This window comes from Solenopsis invicta, chromosome 11, assembly GCF_016802725.1.
Source record: "Solenopsis invicta isolate M01_SB chromosome 11, UNIL_Sinv_3.0, whole genome shotgun sequence".
Lineage (NCBI taxonomy): Eukaryota > Metazoa > Arthropoda > Insecta > Hymenoptera > Formicidae > Solenopsis > Solenopsis invicta.
Genome location: NC_052674.1, coordinates 8,517,257 through 8,540,311, shown reverse-complemented (window position 1 = coordinate 8,540,311; position 23,055 = coordinate 8,517,257). Strand labels below are relative to the sequence as shown.

The 23,055-nt window shown below is 41.4% G+C and overlaps 1 protein-coding gene across 1 annotated transcript; it reads left to right on the top strand.

The window, feature by feature from the left end:
- The first annotated feature begins 5,768 nt into the window (after positions 1 to 5,768).
- LOC105208056 lies at positions 5,769 to 8,188 on the top strand. The gene is made up of 3 exons (XM_026136877.2): positions 5,769 to 5,876; positions 6,140 to 6,232; positions 6,969 to 8,188. The coding sequence occupies exons 2-3, from the start codon at positions 6,170 to 6,172 to the stop codon at positions 7,299 to 7,301; spliced, it is 396 nt and encodes a 131-aa protein (XP_025992662.2). The 5' UTR covers positions 5,769 to 5,876; positions 6,140 to 6,169; the 3' UTR covers positions 7,302 to 8,188.
- The last annotated feature ends 14,867 nt before the right edge of the window (positions 8,189 to 23,055 follow it).

The following is a 23,055-nucleotide window of genomic DNA, read 5'->3' as shown; positions in this document are numbered from 1 at the left end:
AGTAATTTAATTTCTGCTACATTTGTGTTCTCATTATTTTTACTTTAATAAAATATAATAGCGTACATGTTGATACTGAACGAAAATGCTTGGTTGGCATGCGACAGATTTTTGTTCGATGGTAGAACTATTAATTAGGAGAACTCGTATCTGAACATTAACGTATGTGAACATCATGCTCGATGCAATACTGCTGTACATCATTATCTCATTATTCGCTGCATTATTATTATTGCCGAGAATGTCAAAATGTGCCTGTCTGCGATTAAAATTATCATACAACTTTCGAATTTGATGATTTCATCTGGCTAACTACAGGGCGCACGCGGCCGTTCGACCGTGCTTCTGCGAAAATTGATGAATTTTATTGCTTGTTCGCTCCATATAAAATTACGAGAGTGTCGTTTAAATTGGATTCTTCTTATCGCGCGCGACGGCGACAGTGCGTGCAAGGAGAGCAGGTGCGCCGCGATGCATGGCCTTACACGCATTGGGCGGATAATTTCCGTTGCAACCTTGTTGTCAGACTAGGAATCACTCTGCCGATCCCTATTTATAATAATTTACGAGATCATTTAAATTCCATATACGCTGTCGTGATATCGAGATGCTCGTTTAACGGCTATCGTTATTTTATTACTTTTTTTTATCAGCCGCACGCGGCGCAGATCTTGTTCGTGTAGATAACGAAGACGAATCCTGCGGGTTGTTTCCGATTCTCAAAAAGTCTCCGTTGCACCTGGGCTGAATACTGCGTTAAAATTGCGACACGGCAATCCTTTTGTAACGGAACAAAATGTAAAACTGAAATCCTCGATTCTTCCAGATTGAATATCGAATTGGAAAGTCTTTACTTTATAAAAAATAAACTTTTTCTAGCTTCTTGTAGCCTCGAGACATTTCCGATTAACATTAACGAGAAAAAGTCTGTGAAAGACGTTTATCAAATTCAAAAGCAGATTTACATTGTGACGATTGTTGTTCTCGTCTAGGTTACCGCGCGTGTATGTCATTTTTCTTTCATCGTCATGCAGCGCGCGGTGCAATCATCAACGCTAATAGGAACGCGCCCGCGATCACCCCGAGATGAGCGGCGCGCATCCTCTCGTCGACTATCGCTAGCGACCACTTTTAATTGGACGAAATTACAAGGTGCGCGAACAGAGTGCATAAGGACGACTTACGCGCGCGCGAGAGAGGCTTCACTCTGCCTTCGGGTACAATATATGACGGTGTCCGGTACCGCCGCCGCGCCGCACTGAGATATCGTGCTTTACCGTTAAGCGAGCAGAGATGGTTAATTATCCCGTTTAAGGCGGAGGTGAAAAGCCGCAGTCCCTAACGTAGCGTTCACCCGAGTAGACGTCGCTCGATCCAGCAATCGTCGACGTCAAAAATATCGTGGCGGTCCAGCGGACAGCTGACTCGACCGTTCAGAGGGTGTCCTGAAATTCTCTCTGATACTAGAAAGGATCTCCCCTAAAATTCGTGAATTCCAACCTAGAGATAATGCGAGTTGAATAGAATAAAGGGAAGACACGTCCATCCGCCTGCGTGCCCGTAAATGGCACAATACATCGTAACTGCCACAAACTCGAAGAAAGAAGAGGAATAGGAAGAAAACGAGAGAAAGCGACTATATCGCGGCGTCTGAATATAGAAAAAAAAATCAGCGTGCCATGCCGTTTGCTTCCTTCAACTCTCTACATTCGTACAATTTCATTTGAATCGCATATATTATGAGGGCGCACAATGGCCCCTGTGCATCGTCTCCCGCGTTTCAATTGAATCGCGCGAAGCCGAGCTTATCGCTATTCTTTACGCCTTCCCACGCGTATCTTTTACGATAATGCACAAGAATACGTAAACGCGTGATTCTTATGATAATGCACGAAAGGCGCGTAAAGCGTTTATCCTTACGTTACAAACTGCAGGCGCTCAAACAATTACAATCTCTCTCTTTCTCTGTTCTGAGACGGAATAAATAATCAGTTAATATCATTACGCAATTTTTCACTCGTAAATCCAAAAATTGGAGCATCAGAAACTATTTCGAATACATTACACATTTGCATTGGTTTCTAGATATTAACATACGTAGTTTGTGTAACAGAAGTCATTCTACCTAAAAGAACGAATAAATTCTTAGAAAGTTAAAGCTTCAGATTCTTTTCCGGTAAGATCGTTACGCATTCTTTTTGGTACCGATACAAGACGGCAGTGACGACAAGGAGAGAGAGAAAGAAAGATCGGTTACAGATACGAAGAAATGGCGAGATGACGAGGAGTCGACATCGCGTCGAGGATTTAGCGATCGTATATGCGGGCGAGTATCGGTTACGTTCTTCTTTCGTGGGTGCAACCGAACGAAGGAGCGCCGTCATGGCACCCATTCTTGCGTCAGATTAAGACGTTTATGCGCCCTATTCGAAATAAGAAAACGCACGCGGGACCGTGTCTCTCTCCTCGGGGGATCGGGCCGACTGCCGGATTAGTATCACACTCGCGATGCCTGATGGGAATTAACGACGACGGCGATCGTATCGCGTTGAATCGATTCTCACGAAACGCAGTCTTCCACTCTTCATCCTTTGGTCTCGGCTCTCCGTGATCGCGAGATAAAACTTACCACTCGGATACGTGACAAAGTAATTAAGCTTTCGGACAAAAGTTATATACATTGAAACTCGCGTCTCGTCTCTCGACACCCGAGATGTCGAGGATCCCCTTTGAAATTGATGTAGCGTTATAAACCGTAGTCACGAGAGCTAAACTATCCCGAAATTTAATACGATCTTGTTTAATGTCTACGACAATGTCTGCACTACAAATTAAATATATTTTAATCGTTTTGATACGGACGATGAAATAATTTTAAATTTGCACCGAAATATTCGATTCACTTTTTGAATAATAATAATCGACAGCGATTTCTACTTCTCCCATAGATTTTTACCAGTTTTATTCCTCACACCTTATCAAGCGTGGCTGAATCATTGTACGCCTATTGAGAAATTTCGCCGCTCGTGCCAAATGGACATGGAAATCGGCGTGTCAGCGAAATTCGTCGCGCTTCGATCGATTTCACCAGTCGCGCATAAAGGCGTGGGTGTCATTCCGGACCTCTCTCGCGGGGACCGGTTTCAAAATGCTGGCCTAGGGGCCCGATTTCCCGGTTGGATCCGTGCCGCGCGTGTGCCGGCAGCATTCTGCTGCGAGGGGAGTCGCCTATCGACTCTCTGACATCGGTCGTATCTATTACGCGAGAGATCTATTATAAACTCGACATAACTACGCGACGCCAATCAGCGTGACAATATACACAATCTCGATATGTGTACAGTAGGGCGCGGCAAAATCTATCATTCGCCGTCTCGAGTTGCGATAATACGTCCGAAAAAACCTGGCCAATATCCGTGATTAAATTAACTTTTATTGAAAAACAAACACACTTTAAAATAGCAGGTGTGTTTTTACGAATAAAAACATTTGTAACACTCGCGCAGCTCTCACCTAAAGTCGTATTTTCTTCCAAGATCGCGGCAAGGTAGACGTAATGCAACGGTAGCTTTTAAGAAAATTGAAATGACCTCATGACCACCTGTTCAGACTGACAGCTGATAGAGCCGATCGTGCTTATCGATCTCGCGCCAAGTAGGTTTTTCACGCTTCGATCTGTTTTTAATTGAAATTACGACACCTCCGAACGCGTATTTGCGAGCGGCCGGTGTCTGTATGACATGTCTGTTTGACGCACGGAACAAAACCGGCGCGACGCATGAAGCCGTCTCTCGTGCGTGCTTGTATGCGCGCGCCCTGACACGGCGGCAGTGCGTAAATCAGTACGTAAATCGGTGGTAGAATTAAGCGACACGGCTTGACATGTATGTACACGCGCGCACGTACACAGGCGTCTCCGTGCTCGCGCGATTGTCCGCCCTTTCGCGCGGCCGGGCCCACACGTATAGATAGGTAACGCGAACACGCGGTCCCGCGAAGTAAGGCTTAGACCCGCGAGCGCAGAGCTATTTTCATTTTTGCCGCGAGCAATCTAGGCGCAAAAAAGAGACACGCCAGACAATCGCCCCGCGCCCACGCGCGCACGCCCGGCGAGCGCGAGCGTAGCTGGCGCGAATTGCGAATCGCTCGCAGGCCCTGGCATAGCTTAGCGTATGGCGCGCGCGGCCCGTGCGTCCTTTGTGCGGCTTATCGGACGAAGAAGAATGATAATGAACCGTTGATCGTTAGTCATCCTCGAGTCCAATATTCTAAGCATTAATCTAGCTTTATATACAAGAGATTGATTGTAGAGAGAGGGAGAGAGAATATTAATAAATAATAGTCAAAGCATTAACGAATAACTTTGTTGAATGAATTTGTGATCGTGGAGCGAAGGATCGTGGTAAAAGGTACCGTCGCTCGCCACGTATATGTAAATAGCCAGGAACTATTGCACACATCCACTCGTCATTTTAAACTAGAACTTTCACGCGAGACCTTTCTAGTAAGTCGATTCGCGACACTTCCGTGTCGAGTAAACGAAGAAACGTGTAATCGCGAGAACGCACACACGCTCGGGATACCCGGGTAATTTGCGATTATAGTCGGTGGCGTGTGTTACCTGCTCGTGAAGAAGCACGACCTGTATCGAAAGAACGTTCCGATGGTACCGGGGCGTCGAGGGACAAGTCGTATCGTACCACGAAACACGTGTTTAGCAGCATTTTATTGTCGTAACACGACTGCGCATTGAATATGCAAATATAAACGCTCTTCATAGCCCGCTTCTTCATTTGGTATTGATAGAGTGCAATATTCAATTTTATTTCGCCATATCCCCCCCTTCCCTCCCGCACCACTGCCACATTAACGTGCTCATTTCTATAGTACAGTATCCGAAAACTCACAAACGTGTATTTAAATAATGTGGAAACTTTTTTATAAAATTAAAATTGTTTTATAATAAATTTACTACATATACATACATATATAACAAATTACTTTTTTTGGCTCGAAGAGTACTTTACAGCAATAATTAAAAAAAATTTTTTTATTTATTTTTTATACTTCCATAAAAATAATACTCTTAGAGCCATTCAACTTTTATTTAGAACATTTTCTTCTATCTCTTGTAGTTTTAACAATAATCGCTTGAAAAAAGAAAAATCGATTTTTTTCAAAAGGGTGTCTCAATCCCTAAAACTGAAAACGGGCACAAACAAAAAATACTTTTGTGTTATGGATAAACTCTTTTTGTGTACAAAAAAAAAATTTCAGAATTTTCTGAATTTCCGAATTCGTGAACGTTCCTTGTCAGTATAAGTTTGATCAAAATCCGAATTTTTTAATTAAAAATGGGTGGCTCACTTCGTCATGAATTACCCTATAAATATGCATATTTAGTCTATTACTCTATTATCAAGATTGAAAAACTCTTCGATTCCAAACGATATCGAAATTTTTTTACAAAACTAAGATTGTTCTATAAAGCAGAATTGGAAAGACTAAAATAAAAAACCCAAGAAGTAAAAATAGCAAATACATGCCGTTTACAGCATATAACTCACGTACATGCTTTTATTAGGCAACGTTGCAAATGTTTAAGAAATATAATAATATTGCATCAATGTCATTTATAAAATGTGTATACAAGCAACTTTAGTCTTTAAAAAATATTTGACGACATGCACATTATTTTCTCGGATGATTTCACAATTGTCATAAAATATTCGTAGTGTCAGCGATTCTGTCAAAATATGGGTATACAAAACGCCAGTTCGAGAGTCACTGCCAGTCTCGCCTTATCTCTTGCGAAGAAGTTACGAAGACGTTATAATATTTCCAAAGCTGTACGAAAAATTGATAGTTTTTAATTGGTAAGTTTTTTTTATACATTTTTGTAGAACTTAATACATAATAAAAGATTTATTCCTCTTTTGTATTTTACTTATTAAATTCTATTTCTAATATTTAAAAAAATAATATTCCGCAGTAAATTCAAAGATGTGTGTAATTCTTCGCTCTCTCACTTTCAATAATTTCAAATTGTTTAATAAACAAATAATTTAGAAAATAAATTTTTGCTGTCTTGAGTAAGTCATTAGAGAATCTGCATAAAGCTTTCTTAATCTCATTCCAGTTTCTGGTAATCATTCCATTAACAAGTTTCATGCAAGGTAACCCTGAAGCAAGGGTTTATAAATTATGGTTCAGCAATCCACCGCAATACAAGGTACACTTCCTTATTCTCATAGAAGAATTTGTTTAGTTTGATATTTTTAAGAGAAAACTCACCAATATTAGTATACCACATTGTTTCAATATTTCTTAGATAAAAAATAAAAATTTTAAAAATATAAATATAAACTAAGAAGTGTCTTCTATCAGATGATATAATAATTTTTGTAATACTGTTTTCACAATATTATGTTGTATATTCTAATAATCGTTTTCATAACATAACAAAAATAGATAAATTGCGTTCCAAAACTGGCATATTAGTGACAGAATTCAGATATAGTCCCGTAGAAGATTTAAATATAAAATAAATTGATGAACTAAAAGTAATAAAATATATTTCTATGTATTAAATAATACAAAATATGACAAAAATGGTACAAATTTTATTATCGTTTTTTAAAAATTCGTTTAGTATATTTTCTATAGATTTTCTATAGAAGCCCCGAATGTAGAAATTATGAGTTTTTACTTTTTTAATTAACCAGGCAGATCGTGTTTTTATCAGTATTAATACAATACAATGTTTAGTAGAAATAAAGGACTGCCGCTTTAAAAGATCTAAATATTAGCCAATATTAGCGACCTTCCTCTAATTAATTTGGAATAAATTTAACATCTATATCAGTTTACCTTACAGAATAAATACGTGCATCACTATATTATTGTCAAATAGCTTGAGTTATTAATGATAACGCAAATGCTAAAATTTGTCATGTTCTTGTACACAGAGCAGTCCAGAGATTCAATTCCGTCAAACTCATAATGTGGCCGTAAAATCGCCGATGAGACAACAAATCGCACCGACCATAAGGGGTGATACGAACTCGACACTAGCTGAGCTGCAGGCGATGGGCTTTAATTGGGTCTTTGGCGTGTTACTGCACTTTTCGAATGAAGAACAGCCCAAACAGAGTGGACCGACCAAACATGATATAAGTTACGTGTTAGGGGATTATAAATCCGCCGCAGTACGATTACGTACAACCGAAGGTCAGGTATCAACGAGAACGTGTATCAGTTTAAAGTTCCACCACCTAGTATTTGCAAATCCTCTCAGTTAACTGAGCAGTCCAGAAATTCAATTCCGTCAAACTCATGATGTGGCCGCAAAGTCACCGATGAGACAACAAATCGCACCGACCATAAGGGGTGATATGAACTTGATACTAGCTAAGCTGCAGGCGATGGGCTTTAATTAGGACTTTGGCGTGTTACTGCATTTTTCAAGTGAAGAACAGCCCAAACAGAATGGACCGACCAAACATGTAAGTTACGTGTTAGGGGATTATAATCCGCCGCAATACGATTACGTACAACCGAAGGTCAGGTATCAACGAGAACGTGTACTAGTTTAAAGTTCCACCACCTAGTATTTGCAAATCCTCTCAGTTAACTAAGAAGAAAAATGATAAATTTAATTTTAATGGCAAATTTAAAATGAAGTAGTATCTACTTTACTTGCGTTGCAGTCTAATATTCCATCACGCAATTAATTAGAAATTTAGAGGTAAGCATATTTATCCAACAGTTACAAATCGTTCGTCCGTCATCCCACAACGTTTGTCGTAATAACAACCAAAGAATTGGCCGTTACGCTTGTAAGTTGTGTTGTTAATTTTGCTATAATTAGACATTAAGTGAATGAGTAACCCCAACTGTCTGTTTAAATGTAATGTACATGGCACATTATCACTTCATATATTGCCAATTAATAGATTCATATTTAACAAATTATTTTTAAAAACTCTCTTAGATTATAAGCTATATGATGGAGAGACCGAATTAAGAAAAGTTATTTCCATATTGCAAACCTTTGAAGTCATACTTTACATTACTAATGACGCAAATAAAAACTATCAATTTATTAGACGGATGTCGTTGAAAAAGGAGTATTTGTCCATGTCACGATTATGTATAATTGTATGTAATAAAAAGATCGATTCGAAAATTGTTGCCTCTGCTTCGCTATCGAGATCACTGTCCCGTATCTCTCTCATGCCCGATACGCGATCACCGTGCGGAAAGATAACACAGTAACGACATGATTGATTCGTCACTCGAGCGAACAGGCTGCGAACACGGCGCCAAAACGGTGTCATAAAAGATTGTTACCTGCACAATACCGATTTTTCCCTTTGCGTCGCGCGTGCATGCGCGCTTGATTATTACTCCTCTTTTTCAACGTCATCGTGTGTGAACTATCATTTAGTGCAATAATCGATTAATATTACTATTATCGTACCGCTTTTTACAGACGCCGTTCGCGGCAGCGAAATGTCGGGTGCGCTCTGTAAAAGTTATTAAACGCAATAGCAGCTCGGTGCGGTATACGAAGCAGGTGGCGATTTCTCTTGTGAATTATATGCGCAATGAAAATACGCTATTTACTCTGTATTCGATATAGTTCTCGATTAACCGGGATCATAAATTACGCCAAGCGGGTCGAACGGAAGGAAAAGTCGACTACATAAGAAGGGTTGTCGTATGAATCTATTACTCGCTTGAAAAATGTGGAAATCGCAGCCAAGACCGGCCTTTTATCTTTCGTAATCGGGACAAAGAGACATATTTTCTTGTCTTTTGCGCTCGCAGAAAATCATACGTCTCTCTATGTATATTATTTATTATATATTATAGATATAGGTATTACGCAATTGCTCTGATTGGGATCTCGAAAATTATTAATCTTCTCATTTATTCAAATGACAAACCCAAGTGTATTAAGGACGCTTGTGATCAAGCACAGAGCTAGTATAAAACAGCACAATTAAGAATACAATAATTTATGATACCAAATGATAGAGCACAAATATAATTTTGTAAATTTCTTTCTTTGATGCTCGATATTACGTTTGCTGTGTTGCGAAATAATTGGACGAGAAGCCGCGAGGCGAATAATTGCACTTCCGTGGGTTATATTTAAAGGACAATAATAAAATCAAACGTGTTGTGGCGTTGAAAATTTTTAGCTTAGGGCACCGTTCACAACATTGACGGCACGGCTCGGGTATGAATTAAATAAGAAAATTGAGAATAATTAATATTGCAAAATTCGATAAGTACCACCGACTGGGAGGGCAGATATCTCAAGAGAGCGGGAGAAAATAATATATCAGAAGCGCGCGGCTACCGGAGCGCCCGATCTTTGCTACGACGCCCCAGGGGTATCGGGAGTGGTATTCGGCGTATGAGAGGCAGGTAGGTGCGCATCATTCGACGGGGGTATCATCAGCCGGTAGACAAGCTAGTGTGTACGAGCGACCTTCGTTATAAACCAGGTGCACTCGCGTACTCGTCCCACGCGCACAAGCATCGGACGCGATACGAGCACGCGAGGAAGATGAGAGAGGCGCACAGCGCAGTCATGAATAAGGAAATAGTGCTCGCATATTAATACCGGTATCCTGTTGTTGTGTTCCTTTTCATTTGAGCGATACTTTTATTCACGTACTATTCGACGGATTTATCAATGAACTTTGTATGAAAGAAAAATGAAATTCTCTCTTATATGTAAACTTTGCAAGCGTTAAACTCAACGATACGTGAATATCCGACCATGGACGCCGTTCTTTCTTGGGGCAGAGAACGCGCGAGATTTTCAATAAATAAATCCGGAAACGATGAGGCAGGGGCGAATGAAATTACCTCGAAAGAAATTACAGCGTCGAAGGGCTCGGGAGCTGTTAAAAAGAAAGAGGCCTGCAGTTAGGTGGAGACGCAAAAGAGGGAGATGCAGCAAGATACGAAAGAAGAGTCGCAAAACAGCGGGGGTGAACGGGAGAGAACTGCAGAGAGGGGGAGGAGAAAGCAGGCTTACGCTGATAAACACGTGTAGCTTTTAGCGAGGCATCCTGAAGATTGTATCTGCCGTAAAATATGCCCTCAGGAGACAATATTAACTGCTTCGTGCTTCTGCAGCTATCTTTGCCTTTCGCGCGCGCTTTTCCCCCCTCGCTCCCTCGCGCTCCCCGTTGGACCGAGTTGCCTCACCAACCGAAAAGGATCCACCCTAATGAACTGCGCACGCTTGCAACACAACGCGCAATATCCTACCAAATGCTTTTCGCCGGCCATTCTCCCGCCGCCGCCGCCGCCGCCGTCGAGAGTGCCCGGCGCTGAGTTATCGCCCGTCCGAATCCTTCGCGGCAACTCGCCGGTAATTAAGCGCATTTAATTATTATTATTTCTTACACGCGGGTGGCAAACCCGCGTCCGCTTTGCGGACTCGCACATACCTTTGATCTCCCTTCGCCAAAGACAAACGTGGGTAAACTTTGATTCAGAGGAACGCGCGTCGTAGAAGCGCACACTGATGTCGCTTGAACGTAAGAACATCCTTCGGACAACACGCTGAGAAAAGAGAGAAAGTTAAATTGAACAAAACGACGACGAGGATTCCCCTTCCGCAATGACAAGGCACATGTATAATTATAGAATTATTAAAAAATTACTCGTAATATCGGTGTAAAACTTAAGCACTTTCGATTTGCCAAGCACAGCCTTATTTTCTCATGGCACGATGTTTATTTATGCTAATTAGTATGTAGATATTATCTATGCATATAAGGATATTGCAGCGGGTTAAAGATGGCCGTTTAGAGTTCCCTTATCGTCAACCGTTGACAGCGCATACCTTGAAGCATGAGGCGCGTGATAATCCGCAAGAGAAAAAGAAAGACCGCGACGAGGCAGCATCAAAAGAGCGCATCACGAGATAAGAACGCTGCCACACTGGAATAAGAAGTTTAACCCGACAGCGGTGTACCGATGTCTCCTGCCGATTCTTACTGATGATTACGCACCAAAGTGAGACCTTATCGACTTTGTGACGTTCGTTTCCTAACAAAGTTGTTACTGAAGGACAGCTCGCTCGGCATCGCTCTCTCGTAATAGGAGACTAAATTAATGCACGATGCTAAAAGAGATAAACTTATCCAAGCGTACGATTTTTTATATTTGTCGAAATAAGGATACGGCATTGCAAAAAAGTGCTTTATTTTAAAAAATTATTTTAAAAACTGAATAAAACAAAAGAAAAAAGAAGATAATTGACGTGAACGTGAATATATAGATACTCTTAAATTTCAAGTGAGCTTTCGAACTCAATCGACGAAAACAAATCTCACGCTATATCGAGACGAGCAACATTGTATTAATATTGTAAAAGCGTATCAACGGGTCATCTATGGAATCTCCGGTACGTACCAATGAGATACGGACTCGTCCCACTTTACTAATGTCATTACAGGACGTTGCCATAAGTTCCCGCCGTTCCCTGAGAATGCCAGCCGATTATGCACGCTGATACCGGACCCAGTAGCACGGCGCCGCGCCGTATAGGACTCTCTGGTCCCAAAAGTATTCGTCGTTCCGCGTGAGTGGCCGAGCCGAGTGAAAAATAATCGCGGCGAAATCGCCACCTCGAACAAACCAGGGGATCAGGACCTTAACGGCCTTTAACCGTTACAACGTGATTTTTTTGCGCCTCGAGAACGGCGATTCGCACGTTTTACTGCCAGCCAGTCGCGTAACTTTCTCGCTCGAGGGGTTCGATATTACTGGGACTCGCTGTTATGTCCACACACGCGGATATCGACGGAATGATGAGTGGAAACTAACCAGACTACCACCAAAATATAGGTATGGAATCATGAAACTGTCTAAATTAATAGACACTTCCAAAACGATGCCCTCTTCGTGTAACAAAAAGTTAATAAGTAGGATGCGAACTTAATAACTTCGGTAGTTAAGTGGTTAGAATTGAAAGTTCTGTCATTGTCCTTACTCCTTCTTCCTGTAATTATTAGAAATTAATGTCTAGAAGACGAAACCACAGGCCGGTGGAGCGATTTAGAAATAGCATATTCTTGCAAACTGCACGAAGTAGGCAATTTCTGGACGCGGGAGGGAATCGTTCAATGGCTATGAAGGTACGAGTTAAGATTTTTTTTTCGCTTTTTATATCGTCGATTTATTCTCGAGTAGCAGGTGGAGGCGTATACTAAGTTCACGCGAATGCCAACACATTTAAAGTACATGAAGAAGAAGGAGATGGAAGAGGAAGAGGATGAAAATTAAAAAAACCGACAAAAAAGTGAGGAGTAAGAATGACGTGAAGCGGAAGAGAAAAAAAAATTAAAAAAAAATAGAAGAAATTTATAAATTCAAAAACAGTGCCAAATAATACCATTATACTGTTACAAAATAACTGTAACCTAAATTTATATGGATTTTTATAAGTTTATAATTGAAAATAATTTTTAGTAGCATCTCAGTATATTAAATAAGACATGTACTTAAAAATATAAGTGTTTAATGAATAATTATTTTCTAAAATGAGATTCCCGATGGCGTGTTAAAGATACCATAAAGTAATGAACGGAAATAGCAAGATTCTCAAGATAGATCGAGGTAATCTTATCTCTTCCAAATCGATACAAGTAATCACGTGATAGTTCGAGACTGCTTTCATTGAAGAGACATCGTAGGTGTCATTAACAGCTTCACAGCTTAAGGATATAACCAACACCCACCTTTATCCTACCCACTCGCTCTTCATCTACACTACATTGTGTAACCACGAGGAAACAGTAGTATCATAAATATCTTCGGTAGTTTAAAACGACCGAGTAGACTTTCCATGGCGACGAGCTGCGCGGCGACAAGCGACATCAAATTTTCGAAATAGATCATAAACTGTAGACGCTAACAATAAGAAGTAAGCTCTAACGAGTTCTTGGACAATGACTTTTCTCATCTTCACAACCTAAAAGGTCGTAAATCCTGACGATGATATTTTTCAAGGAAATGTAGACGCTTTCTCAGATAAGGCAAAACCTGTTTTATACTCCAATTTTATTCCGCTATACGACAATAACGTTTCGTCAGTGGAATAGCGATGAAAGTATTACAAATTTTTTGTGATCAGCAATCAAAAAAACAATTATATACATATCGGAGAAAAATATTTAATTTTGTTACTAATAAAATTATATACGAATATATGTGTCATGTTGTATCTATTTAATTGTAAATTATAGTAATTAAATAACCATAATTTCGTTTTTTCTTTGTTTTCTAGATAACAATGCGCAGTTTCACGCCAACTTATAATAATAAAAACGTATATGTATAATTATAAAATACGGGTACTATTTTACGTTACTCGAATTCAATCGATGTTCTTATCCGTCGCTCTATCGACTTCAGACTTGTACAATCTGTATAGGCAAGGCAAAAGAGGCGAGGCAGCTGCCTTCGAAGATGCGTCGCGACTCCCGTAGGTACAGCAACTCTCATTCGGATCTGAAGAAACGAGAAGTCCCAAGAAACCACGGTTGTACCTATGCGATTAATGTCGATGGCACGCGTAGAAACATGTAGCAAAGTACAACGCATGAAAGCGTGATTGCGGAAGTGTCGAAGCAGTAGCATGTTGTAACGCGATCTTTAATCTTCTCGGAAAAGTGATCTTTAATACAATCTTCATTAGTAATCATTAGCGGAATTTCTATAGTACGTAGTACGTAACAAGTAATGACGTGTACCGTTTTATACGCGGATTTTTAAGGTGATTATACAAAAATCAACTATGTATATTTGCGTTACCGTAGGATAGATGGAAAAGTTTAAAGAGCTGCATCATTGAGCCAATGCGTAAAATATGCGGTTAAAAACAGGATTAATAAACTCAAAAGCAAATTCCTGGAAAAGAATATAGCGCAGTATATTTGCAAATATTTTCTTTACTCATATCATAATTTTCCTTTCAGAATGCGTTTTTTTTTGCATAAACAAGTTCATAAATAGCCCCTTTAATTCGTTGTAATTTTGCGAGTTACAGGAATCTCTTCCGTACACGCAAGCTGTCACGCTCACATCGATTTACAGGATTTCTTGGCAGGTGTACCGTGTGAAAATCACGATAATTGGATCCAATTATCCTAGCGGTCCAATTATGATCGCCCTATACCAAGGCGTTCATTCAGTTACAAAATGTTTTTGACGCATAATCTTCGCTATCGTATACAATCATCGATTTACAGCTGAAAAGCGAATCAATTCTGTAATTTCCAGTCACGTCGTAATAATGAATATGTCCTGCCATCGTTTACATGGATGTAAAGACATGTTCCTACCGTATACATGCCATGGTTTTATGGTCGTGACCTTTCTGCCGTGGCTTTTATCGCTTCGTGACTTTATTTAACACAAGAAACGCCATTTCGTCAATTCCAAGTGCCGCCGATCGTAAACTTTGGCGACCTCGTCGTTTCGCACACATCGCCGTCGCGGCGTCGTCGTCTTACGAGATCTTAGAAAAGAGCTCGCATGAGAACCACGATGATTGGACCCAATTACAGGTGGCGCGGGCGTGCTCAGGACGTTCTTGTGTCCCTGTCGAGCCGCGTTCAGCCACATCCTCTCCTCTCTTCTCGGCTCTTCATTCACCCTCCCCCACGTTTCCCCTTTCCGTCCACGGGAGTCGGCACAAGATCCGCCTATGTTGTGTACAAGCCTGCGTGTTTCTTGGCAGGTGTATACACGTATTTTCCTCCCTCCTTCCCCTCCCCGTTGCTCCGTAACACAGCCGCCACTCTCGTTCGCGTCTCTCTCCACCCGCCCGCACCCAAAGGAAATTAAACCCCACTTAACTCGCTGATTATCGTTGTCACGTACGACCGTCGTGTTACGCGGCGAGCGCTCGTGGAACGAACCGCGTGCTCGCTCTTGCTCGCGCTCTCTTTCTCTCTCTTTCTTTCAAACGCGACGCAAAAACTCCGCCCGGAGAGAAGGGATGCGAAAAAACGAGAGAGAAACGCGTTGGTGGGGAAGGCCAGGCAGGTTCTCCGAGTGGAGAACGAGCGGCAAGGATGACCGAAGGCTCGCTCCTCGTGTGTGTGCAATTGAATTTCAATTTCGCGCTCGACATCGACGCGATGCCGCGCAGTAATCTCGAGATCAATGCGTTTCGTACGCGGCGCTCTTTCTAGTGGTATCGATACTATCTCTCAGTCCGCGACAGTTATTCCACATAATAATAGTATAATTTATAATACACAGTTGTTGAAAAGAACTGGCCCATTATTAAAATATAGGAGATGCGTGATTTTCTAATAGATTTAAGTCTCTATACAGTAGCGAGTTATCAACCGATAAACGGAATACGGATAAACCGAAATACGGAAAGTAGTTTCATTACCGCGCCCAAGTCCTTTTTAAACGAAAGGGTTGAAGATTATTACTTGAAGATTATATTGCATCTATAGGCACACGTTTATCGAGTTCGTTACAGAAGAGGTCTATCATCAATTCACGTCATTATAAGTTGTTGCGGATTAATATTGCAGTGGTTATTTCACAATAAAGAATTATATAAAATATTGCGCAAATGTTACATTACATACAAATCCGCTTGTAGAGGCGTATAGGATTAAATCATGAACGCATACGAAATTATCCAGGCCGCAAATTAGATATTAGATTGTATTCATTTGGGACCGTTTGAGGCTGTGGCGTAAATTATACGATTATACCGTTTCATACGGGCGTTTTCTTGTTCCGGTACGTGTTCGTTGCCCGAACACGTTCCGTAGTAGACAACGTCTGGTGGTAAATGCGCCAATTACCGCCGGATAAGTCGACACACGCTAGAATTGAAATTCAACTTTGTAGAAGGGAAGACAGATTGCAGGGTTCCAGCCGCGAGGTCACGTCTCTCAGCCTGCGCTCAGCTTCGAAGCCGCTTCGAAGGCCGTTCCATCGCCGTTTGGCTACGGCTAACGAGATGTGACAGCATAATTTTATATTCGGAAGAAAAATGCAATTTAAAAACGAGGCGGCACAAGTACGCGCGCACATCCGTACTTTCAACGTTCATCTCCCTCTTTTCCTCGGGCGAGCCAAAGCAGCGTGAAAATTCCCGAGCCCCTTTTTGATTTTATACTACGGATAAATTCGGAAATTAAAATTATTATTTATTTTAATAAAGAGAAGTCGATAGACAACGATGCACGGCGAACAAGAGGGATAGACGAAGAGAGAAGCGAGTGTATCAAAGTAGATTTCGCCATAATGAATTCCACCCTCAATGGGTAATCACGGGCCTCGCTTGATTATCCGTTTCTCCCTCGCGATAGCGGCGAGGAAGGCGGGGAAGAGAGGTAAGGAAAGTAGAGGAACGACCGAAGGGTAGCACCGGTGGTTCGGGACCCCGGTGGAGTAGCACTTAGGGCCCTCTATACGTGCCTCGGATGATACCCTACAAGGAGCAACGGCGGCAGTCGACGCTGCCGGCGTGGTAATGTTTTAGTGCACGGAGGCGGAGGCGTGCTCTGGTAGTTAGGTTCGCCTTCACCAACCGTCGTGTTACACCGCTGTATATATTCCGTCGTCGAAGCTGGATGCTGCCGCCGCTGTTGCTGCTGTTGTTGTTGCTGATGCTGCTGGTGCCGGAGCGGTGCATCGAGGGGGAAGGGGGGAAGGCAACGTGCACGCTATCATTAGGAGAAGCAAGAACGAGAGGAAGAAGGTAGAAGGATGGATGAGATGCGTACCCCCCTCCTCCGCCTCCCGCTCTTCCTTCATCTCTTCTCTTCTTGTCTCTCTCCCTCCCTCTCTCCTTCATTCGCTTCGAATCTCGATTCTACACTCTTCTCCAGAGCCCCCTTCGAGTCTTATGCTCCGCCAGAGAGCGGGAGGGAACGTCGGTAGCCGACTCACGCCTTAGGCTACGGCTCTCTTATATGTAGAGCAATCCTCTCCTCCCCCGCCTGTGCTCTTTCCTTCGTCTCGTCCTTTGCGAGTCGTTCTTATTTCTTCGACCTGGTCCTTCCCCGAGGCTCCGAGGTCTGCGCCTTCTTCGTTGGCGTTTACGTGAGCCCGCTCGTAACGGAATCTCTTTCAGAATAGTAAAATGCCTTCGCTGCAGGATGTCGAATTTTGGAGTGGAGGATTTTTCTTCAAAAATTACTGATATTACTTCTTGGTCAGCTGTACTCGTCTGCGCTGTTAATTTTTTAGTGTTTGTACTTATTTTTGTTTTTACGTATTGCAATAAGTATCAGATATAAGTATATAATTAATTTCTTTTTAATAAACAAAAAGGACTTAGAAGCTGTCTTCGCATGTACCTACAATAATTGCTATTGGAGATACAAGACTTTACACGTGAACCAACAGAAGGCGTCAAAGATCTCTCGTTGATCTCTCATCGCCGTTTCTTGAATATACGGATCCTATAAAATTTTTTATTGGCTTCCAGCGTCCAGATGTGTGTACCTAACGTACCGCCTGGTCAGGTCGGGCGTGCCGCCGCGGCGCATTGCGAAAACAGTAAAACTGAGATAATACCGGCGGATTGACGACGGCACGAAGAAGCAGATATCCCGTTTTAAAGCGTCGTTTGCATATTGTGCGCCTCGAGGCGGCGCGTTTTTGGCCGCGCTGGTAACGGTGGCCTGCCACTTTCCACTTGGCTATTTTCTTCCTCCTCGTCCCTCCTGATGGCTCCCGCCTTCCTTCTTCCCGCTTCCCCACCTTCCCCCCGAACGCGTGTACGTATGCACCACGAAGAGAGGATTATTCCTCATCACCGATCCCCCTACAGCGAGCGATCTGCAGGGATCGCGGGGAGCTCGGTTCAGAGACTCGCTCGATCATTCTCGATCACGCATACTGGATCGCCGCCGCTCATTCTGCCTCTCCCGATCACCCGAGGGCGATCCTCGGTCATTCACGCGATTTCCATTCATCCGGCGAGAGGTCTACTCGTGCGCTAAGAAATCTTGAGAAACCGGATACTACGTAGCACCAATCGGGAATACACAGCTTGTTGTCTTGTAGCTTTACACGAAATTTCAAAGGCGTAAGAATTACGAACGTTGTCTCCCTTTTAAAATATTGTGGTAGAATATATAACTAACAAATGAACCAATTATAAATTTGATGTTAAATCTTATAAGATATCACACTACGTTTGATTTAAAATTAGAAATGTTTTAACTGTGTAATTTACAAGGTAACATCAAGACTGATTTGAGAATATTTTACATTTCATTTCTGAGTTATTTCATATTTTTGTATCGTTGTCACTATTTTTACAGGCTGAAACAAACGTTAAAAATATTTCTGAATTCGCAACAGTACACATCTTATAAAGTGCTCCCAAACGTTATCTCCAGAAGGTCTTATTCTTTTAGTTTTTGCCGTTGGTTGATGGGGGTTTAAACGTTGGAACGCGAGCGGAAGACCGCAAGAAAAATCGGCCGTCTCTTAACGACCGTCAACCCCTCTCGATGTCGAAAACGTATGGGCGGGCGTGGCGCGAAGCAATTTGGGGAAAACATAATTTAGCGGGCGTGGCAAGCACCGCGCGCAAGGTGCAACGAAAATGAGATTTTTTATCATACGTCATCGCGATGCACGCGAGTGCCCACCCCCTCCTTGCGAGTCGATCTTTTCGCGCTGCTTCTTCATGCGTACTTCTTTAATCGCGGAACATATCTTGAATCGAATATAATTATTGAGACTCGCGATAATTTTACAGCACAATCTGTTTGGTGGATGTAAATTTTTAAATTATTATAATTTTTAAATTATCATTTGTGCAGGCACTGTGACAAGTGCGAAGCATGTTTGTTTGACACATACAATTGGAGTATTTCGAGAAAAATGATTATTTTTATAAAATTTTACTTTTTTAAATTTATAAATAGATTCTCAGATAGCAAGCTGCCGTTATTTGTCGTCATTTTAACGTCAAAATAACGTTTTTGACATTTTCACATTAAAATGACGACAAATAACGTCAGCTTGCTACCTGGGTTGCCAATTTCCATTTTTATTATATATAATTTCCGTCGTTTCACTCTCTTCTTTTAAAATCGCGATTTAATAACTTTTATTCATTGCAACGAGACATGAGGGTACCTTCGCTATTTCTCGCAAGAAGGTTCCATATCCTTTATTACAGCTGCTATATGTAATAATTGCAACCAGTAACGTAAAGGGAACTTCGCTCTTCCGTGTCTTTATCACCCGGCCTCTTCACATACACACGTCCGAATGCTAAGCGTAAAATGCGCGAGTGACCGCGCGCAATTCCTCGCAGTTGGATCGGCGAGGCGCGAAAGAGGGTGAAAGAAACACCGGGAAGGAGAGAGACCAAGCGGATTCGCGCTCAGCGGAGATATATCAATCCGAGTCCGTATGAATCTCGCTGACAGGCTTAAGGCTCGCGGCACGAACGAGTCTCGGACAGGTGCGATTTCCGTGACAGAGGCGCGATGCGTGTGTATGCGCGTGTGCGTAAAGCGTCCGTGTGCAGTATTCGAGGCCCGGGCGTGTGTATGCCGGTTGAATTAGGTGGAAAGGCAAACAAGACATACGCCTTCTTTAGCGCGCTCAAACGACGACGGCTCGAGCAACGGCCATTAATAAGTCGAGCTGTGAATTGAGACCTTTTTTTTTTTCTTTCGTGTCGGGCGAACATCCTCGCGTTCGTCTCGCGATTCGTCGCGACGCGATTCTATTCTTCGTTCGGGGGAATGGTGCACCTGTGTGAATTATTAATTGAACTCTTGTCCCCGTTTCTAGAAAAAACATTGCCTATTGTATATTTTGTGAACATACCTACAAAATGATATGATTAGAAATTTTTTTTGAAATCTCTCTTTTCGTGATATCGTACAAATTTTATGTTCTCAATGTTTTTATGATCTCAGGAATTTCCTAACTAATCTTAAATTTGATTTTTGCACTTGTTGAAAATTCGGTAGTAAATTATCCAAATTATAATAATTACATTATCGTATTACGAATAGTAAAGATAAAAAAAAGAAATTTGCAGCGTACTTTCCTTTACTTCATCAAAAATTTATCGTTGAGAAAAAAAACATTTATAAATTTTTGCGTTACAAATCATGATTGGACATATAGATAAACGCGACAACGAGAAAAACAGTTATCCTCCCAGATCGGCTCATTTTTGCTCGCGTTCTGCTACAGACCTGGACATTTACATGCAAAAATATTTACGAGATCGTATAAGAAATAATAGCAATTTTTTTAAGTCAACGGAGCAATGCTAGAGTTTTAGTTATGTTAATAAAAGCTTGTTGCAGACTTTGAGATATCGTAATTATAGACGGTGCGACATGCGAAATACGATGTCAAACGATGTTGGACGCGTTGATTTATATGTGATAATACACCATATTAATTGCATAGGAAAGCATACATGATATACAAGATAATCACGCTCCTAATCGTAAATTTTAGAAAAACCGATGTCGCTTCCCATTAAATCAACAGCCAAGTTTCTTTTGAAGTACTCTTATCAAGTGACACCGCTATATCTGCCGAGCCTACAAAATAAATCGCAACTCTGTTACAGCATAATCGCCTATAATTACGGATTAAGATACTCTCGAGCTAACGAATGATATCAGCGCGCTGCAAAGTCGTAACATAGAATTTACCTCATTCCGAAGAAATAGATTCTCATTTACGGACTTGCAATTACTTGGAATTGCGATTAATTCGATGCAACGCGCAAATACTTCACGATCGACTATTCGCACCGATGCTCCGTATTCTTCCGTTTTGGCGAAAAATAAAACTTGGCGTCGTTTGACGCGCGCTATCGGCCGCGGAACATTTATCGGTGGAGACACGCGACGCACACACACACGCTTATAATGTGCAATGTGTGCAACGTTTTTGCACCGTGCGGACTTTTATACGCTCGCGCAACGTAAGGCGGTCCGCTTGGACGACGTTGACGCTAATTAATGCCGAGTCGCTCATTTGCATGCATGAAAACGATTTTTGCCGCACGCGTATGCTTATATCGTATGCGCCGATATTAATTGCGGGCGCTACGAGTGTATTAATCGGCCGAGAGAAAGAGGGAGATACACGGCGAGAGGGAGATCAATGACTCGCGGCGGATCACAACGCACCGCCATCATTGTAAAGTCCATCAATCGATGCTGACTTTATCGATCATTTGTCGTGATCGCGTTAGAATCTAGCGAGTGATACCTACTCTCGAGATCCGACACGATATCGACAAGCCACATTTCGCAATTTCTTCATGATCACCGTCGTCGTCGAGCGATAGACAGCCAGCCAAACTAGCAAAAGCAATTTAATTGGCAAATGTTAATCGACGATGCACAGGAATCTTAAAACGTGCAATATCACCGCGACATTGTATCGATGCGCGATTTATCACTGTCATCGTAACGCATTTAATTAATCTTCGTTAAAGGACGTCAGATGTCTTGGTTCGCGCAACAGCTTACAAGCAGTTAAGTATCTAATAGCCAGCAAGAATTGAATATTGCCCTTACGACGGTGACCATACGCTTGAATGCAGAATCGATTAATTACTTTCAATGTTTTATTTATATTCCTTTTTCTCTCGGCTAAGGTAATTAATAATTTTCCATAGTAATATAGTGTAATAAAAATTTAAATATCGTTATTATAACGCGTACATCGCAGCGATGTATAATCACGATTAAATATTTATCATACGTTTACGAAACGCAGTGACACGCTTGTTACGTTTGCTCGCGTTAATGAAACGGCATCAACGCGAACTGTCCGTTAGTAATAAAGATGGAAACAGATGAGAGACGTTCAGTAGACGATGATATATGGCTGCGCTACGAAGCAAGGTCGAGGTTCCAACAATATTTGGAACGCACAAGCGGGGGTGTTTCTATTTTCGCCGCGACGTGTCACCGTCTAATAATACTTGCTTTGATGTACTGCGCATCGTTCAGCATTTAATAAATCCACATGTAGCCGCTCGCCTTTCAAAGCGACTCGGTCTGAAACCGAGACGTCTCGTTCGTTCGCAGCGTGGTTCTGTTGACGCTCAATCAAGAACAGGCTTCAAAAGTTTTAAAGATGTTATGGTTGAAGAAATTTTACGATGAAATGTCAGATCAATAGAACGTGGTTAAATGTTCATTGATTTTACTCCTTTAGAAATCGAATAATGTACAACAAAATTGCTTTAATGGCATATAAAAGTTAAACTTTTTTCCAAACATTGTTTGAATTTTACGCCAAATCTCTAATTTATAATTATTATTTTTCAATTATATACAGTTTGCAAATGATATTTTTATGTATTGAAAATTAAAAATCTAAATAATAATTGTGTTGCATAATATTTAGAAAATTAATTTTAGAAAAAAATTTTACAAATTTTTTAGTCGATACACATCAAAGTCTAAAGTATGATAATGCCACTTTTTAACATCGTTAGTCGTGTTAATATTATCTGCAAATATATATTTTTAAATGCAGCGGTTTGCGTATCAACAGTCTCTTCTGCTGAATTCTCAAGTGCCAAATATCCATCAAGTTCAGCATTCAGCTCCGGCTGATACGGTGTTATAAGATCACGCATACTATCGCGACATGAAAAATCATGTAACTACGGAGGCGGCGCAGCGTCAAAGGACCGGCATGTCCGAATAATTTGATCGCTGGCGCCTTAATTGCCTTTAAGCCTTGGCATGCGGGCGTGATTTTGTAATCGTAAAGGCGATACAACGATGACGGATGACTGCGAGCGATAAGCAGGTATCCTTTCTCGAAGAGAAAAAAGAAAAAAAAACTGTCCTCTGATACGAGATTCGCTTACGCTTGTTATATCCGTGCGATAAACGAGGACACGAGGATGTAAATGATCGCATTTTTTACCGCAAATACCGCTGTCAAAAAAACTTGCGAACCACTGGACTAATTTATCGAAATATCCTCGTTATAGAGTAAAATTAAAATATTTAATAA

What these genes read in the sequence shown, in the direction of transcription:
- LOC105208056 (XM_026136877.2), top strand. Translation starts at nt 6,170, where the DNA reads ATGCAAGGTAACCCTGAAGCAAGGGTTTATAAATTATGGTTCAGCAAT. An exon ending in GCAATCCACCGCAATACAAG is followed by an intron (nt 6,233 to 6,968) that starts GTACACTTCCTT and finishes TCTTGTACACAG; the next exon opens with AGCAGTCCAGAGATTCAATT.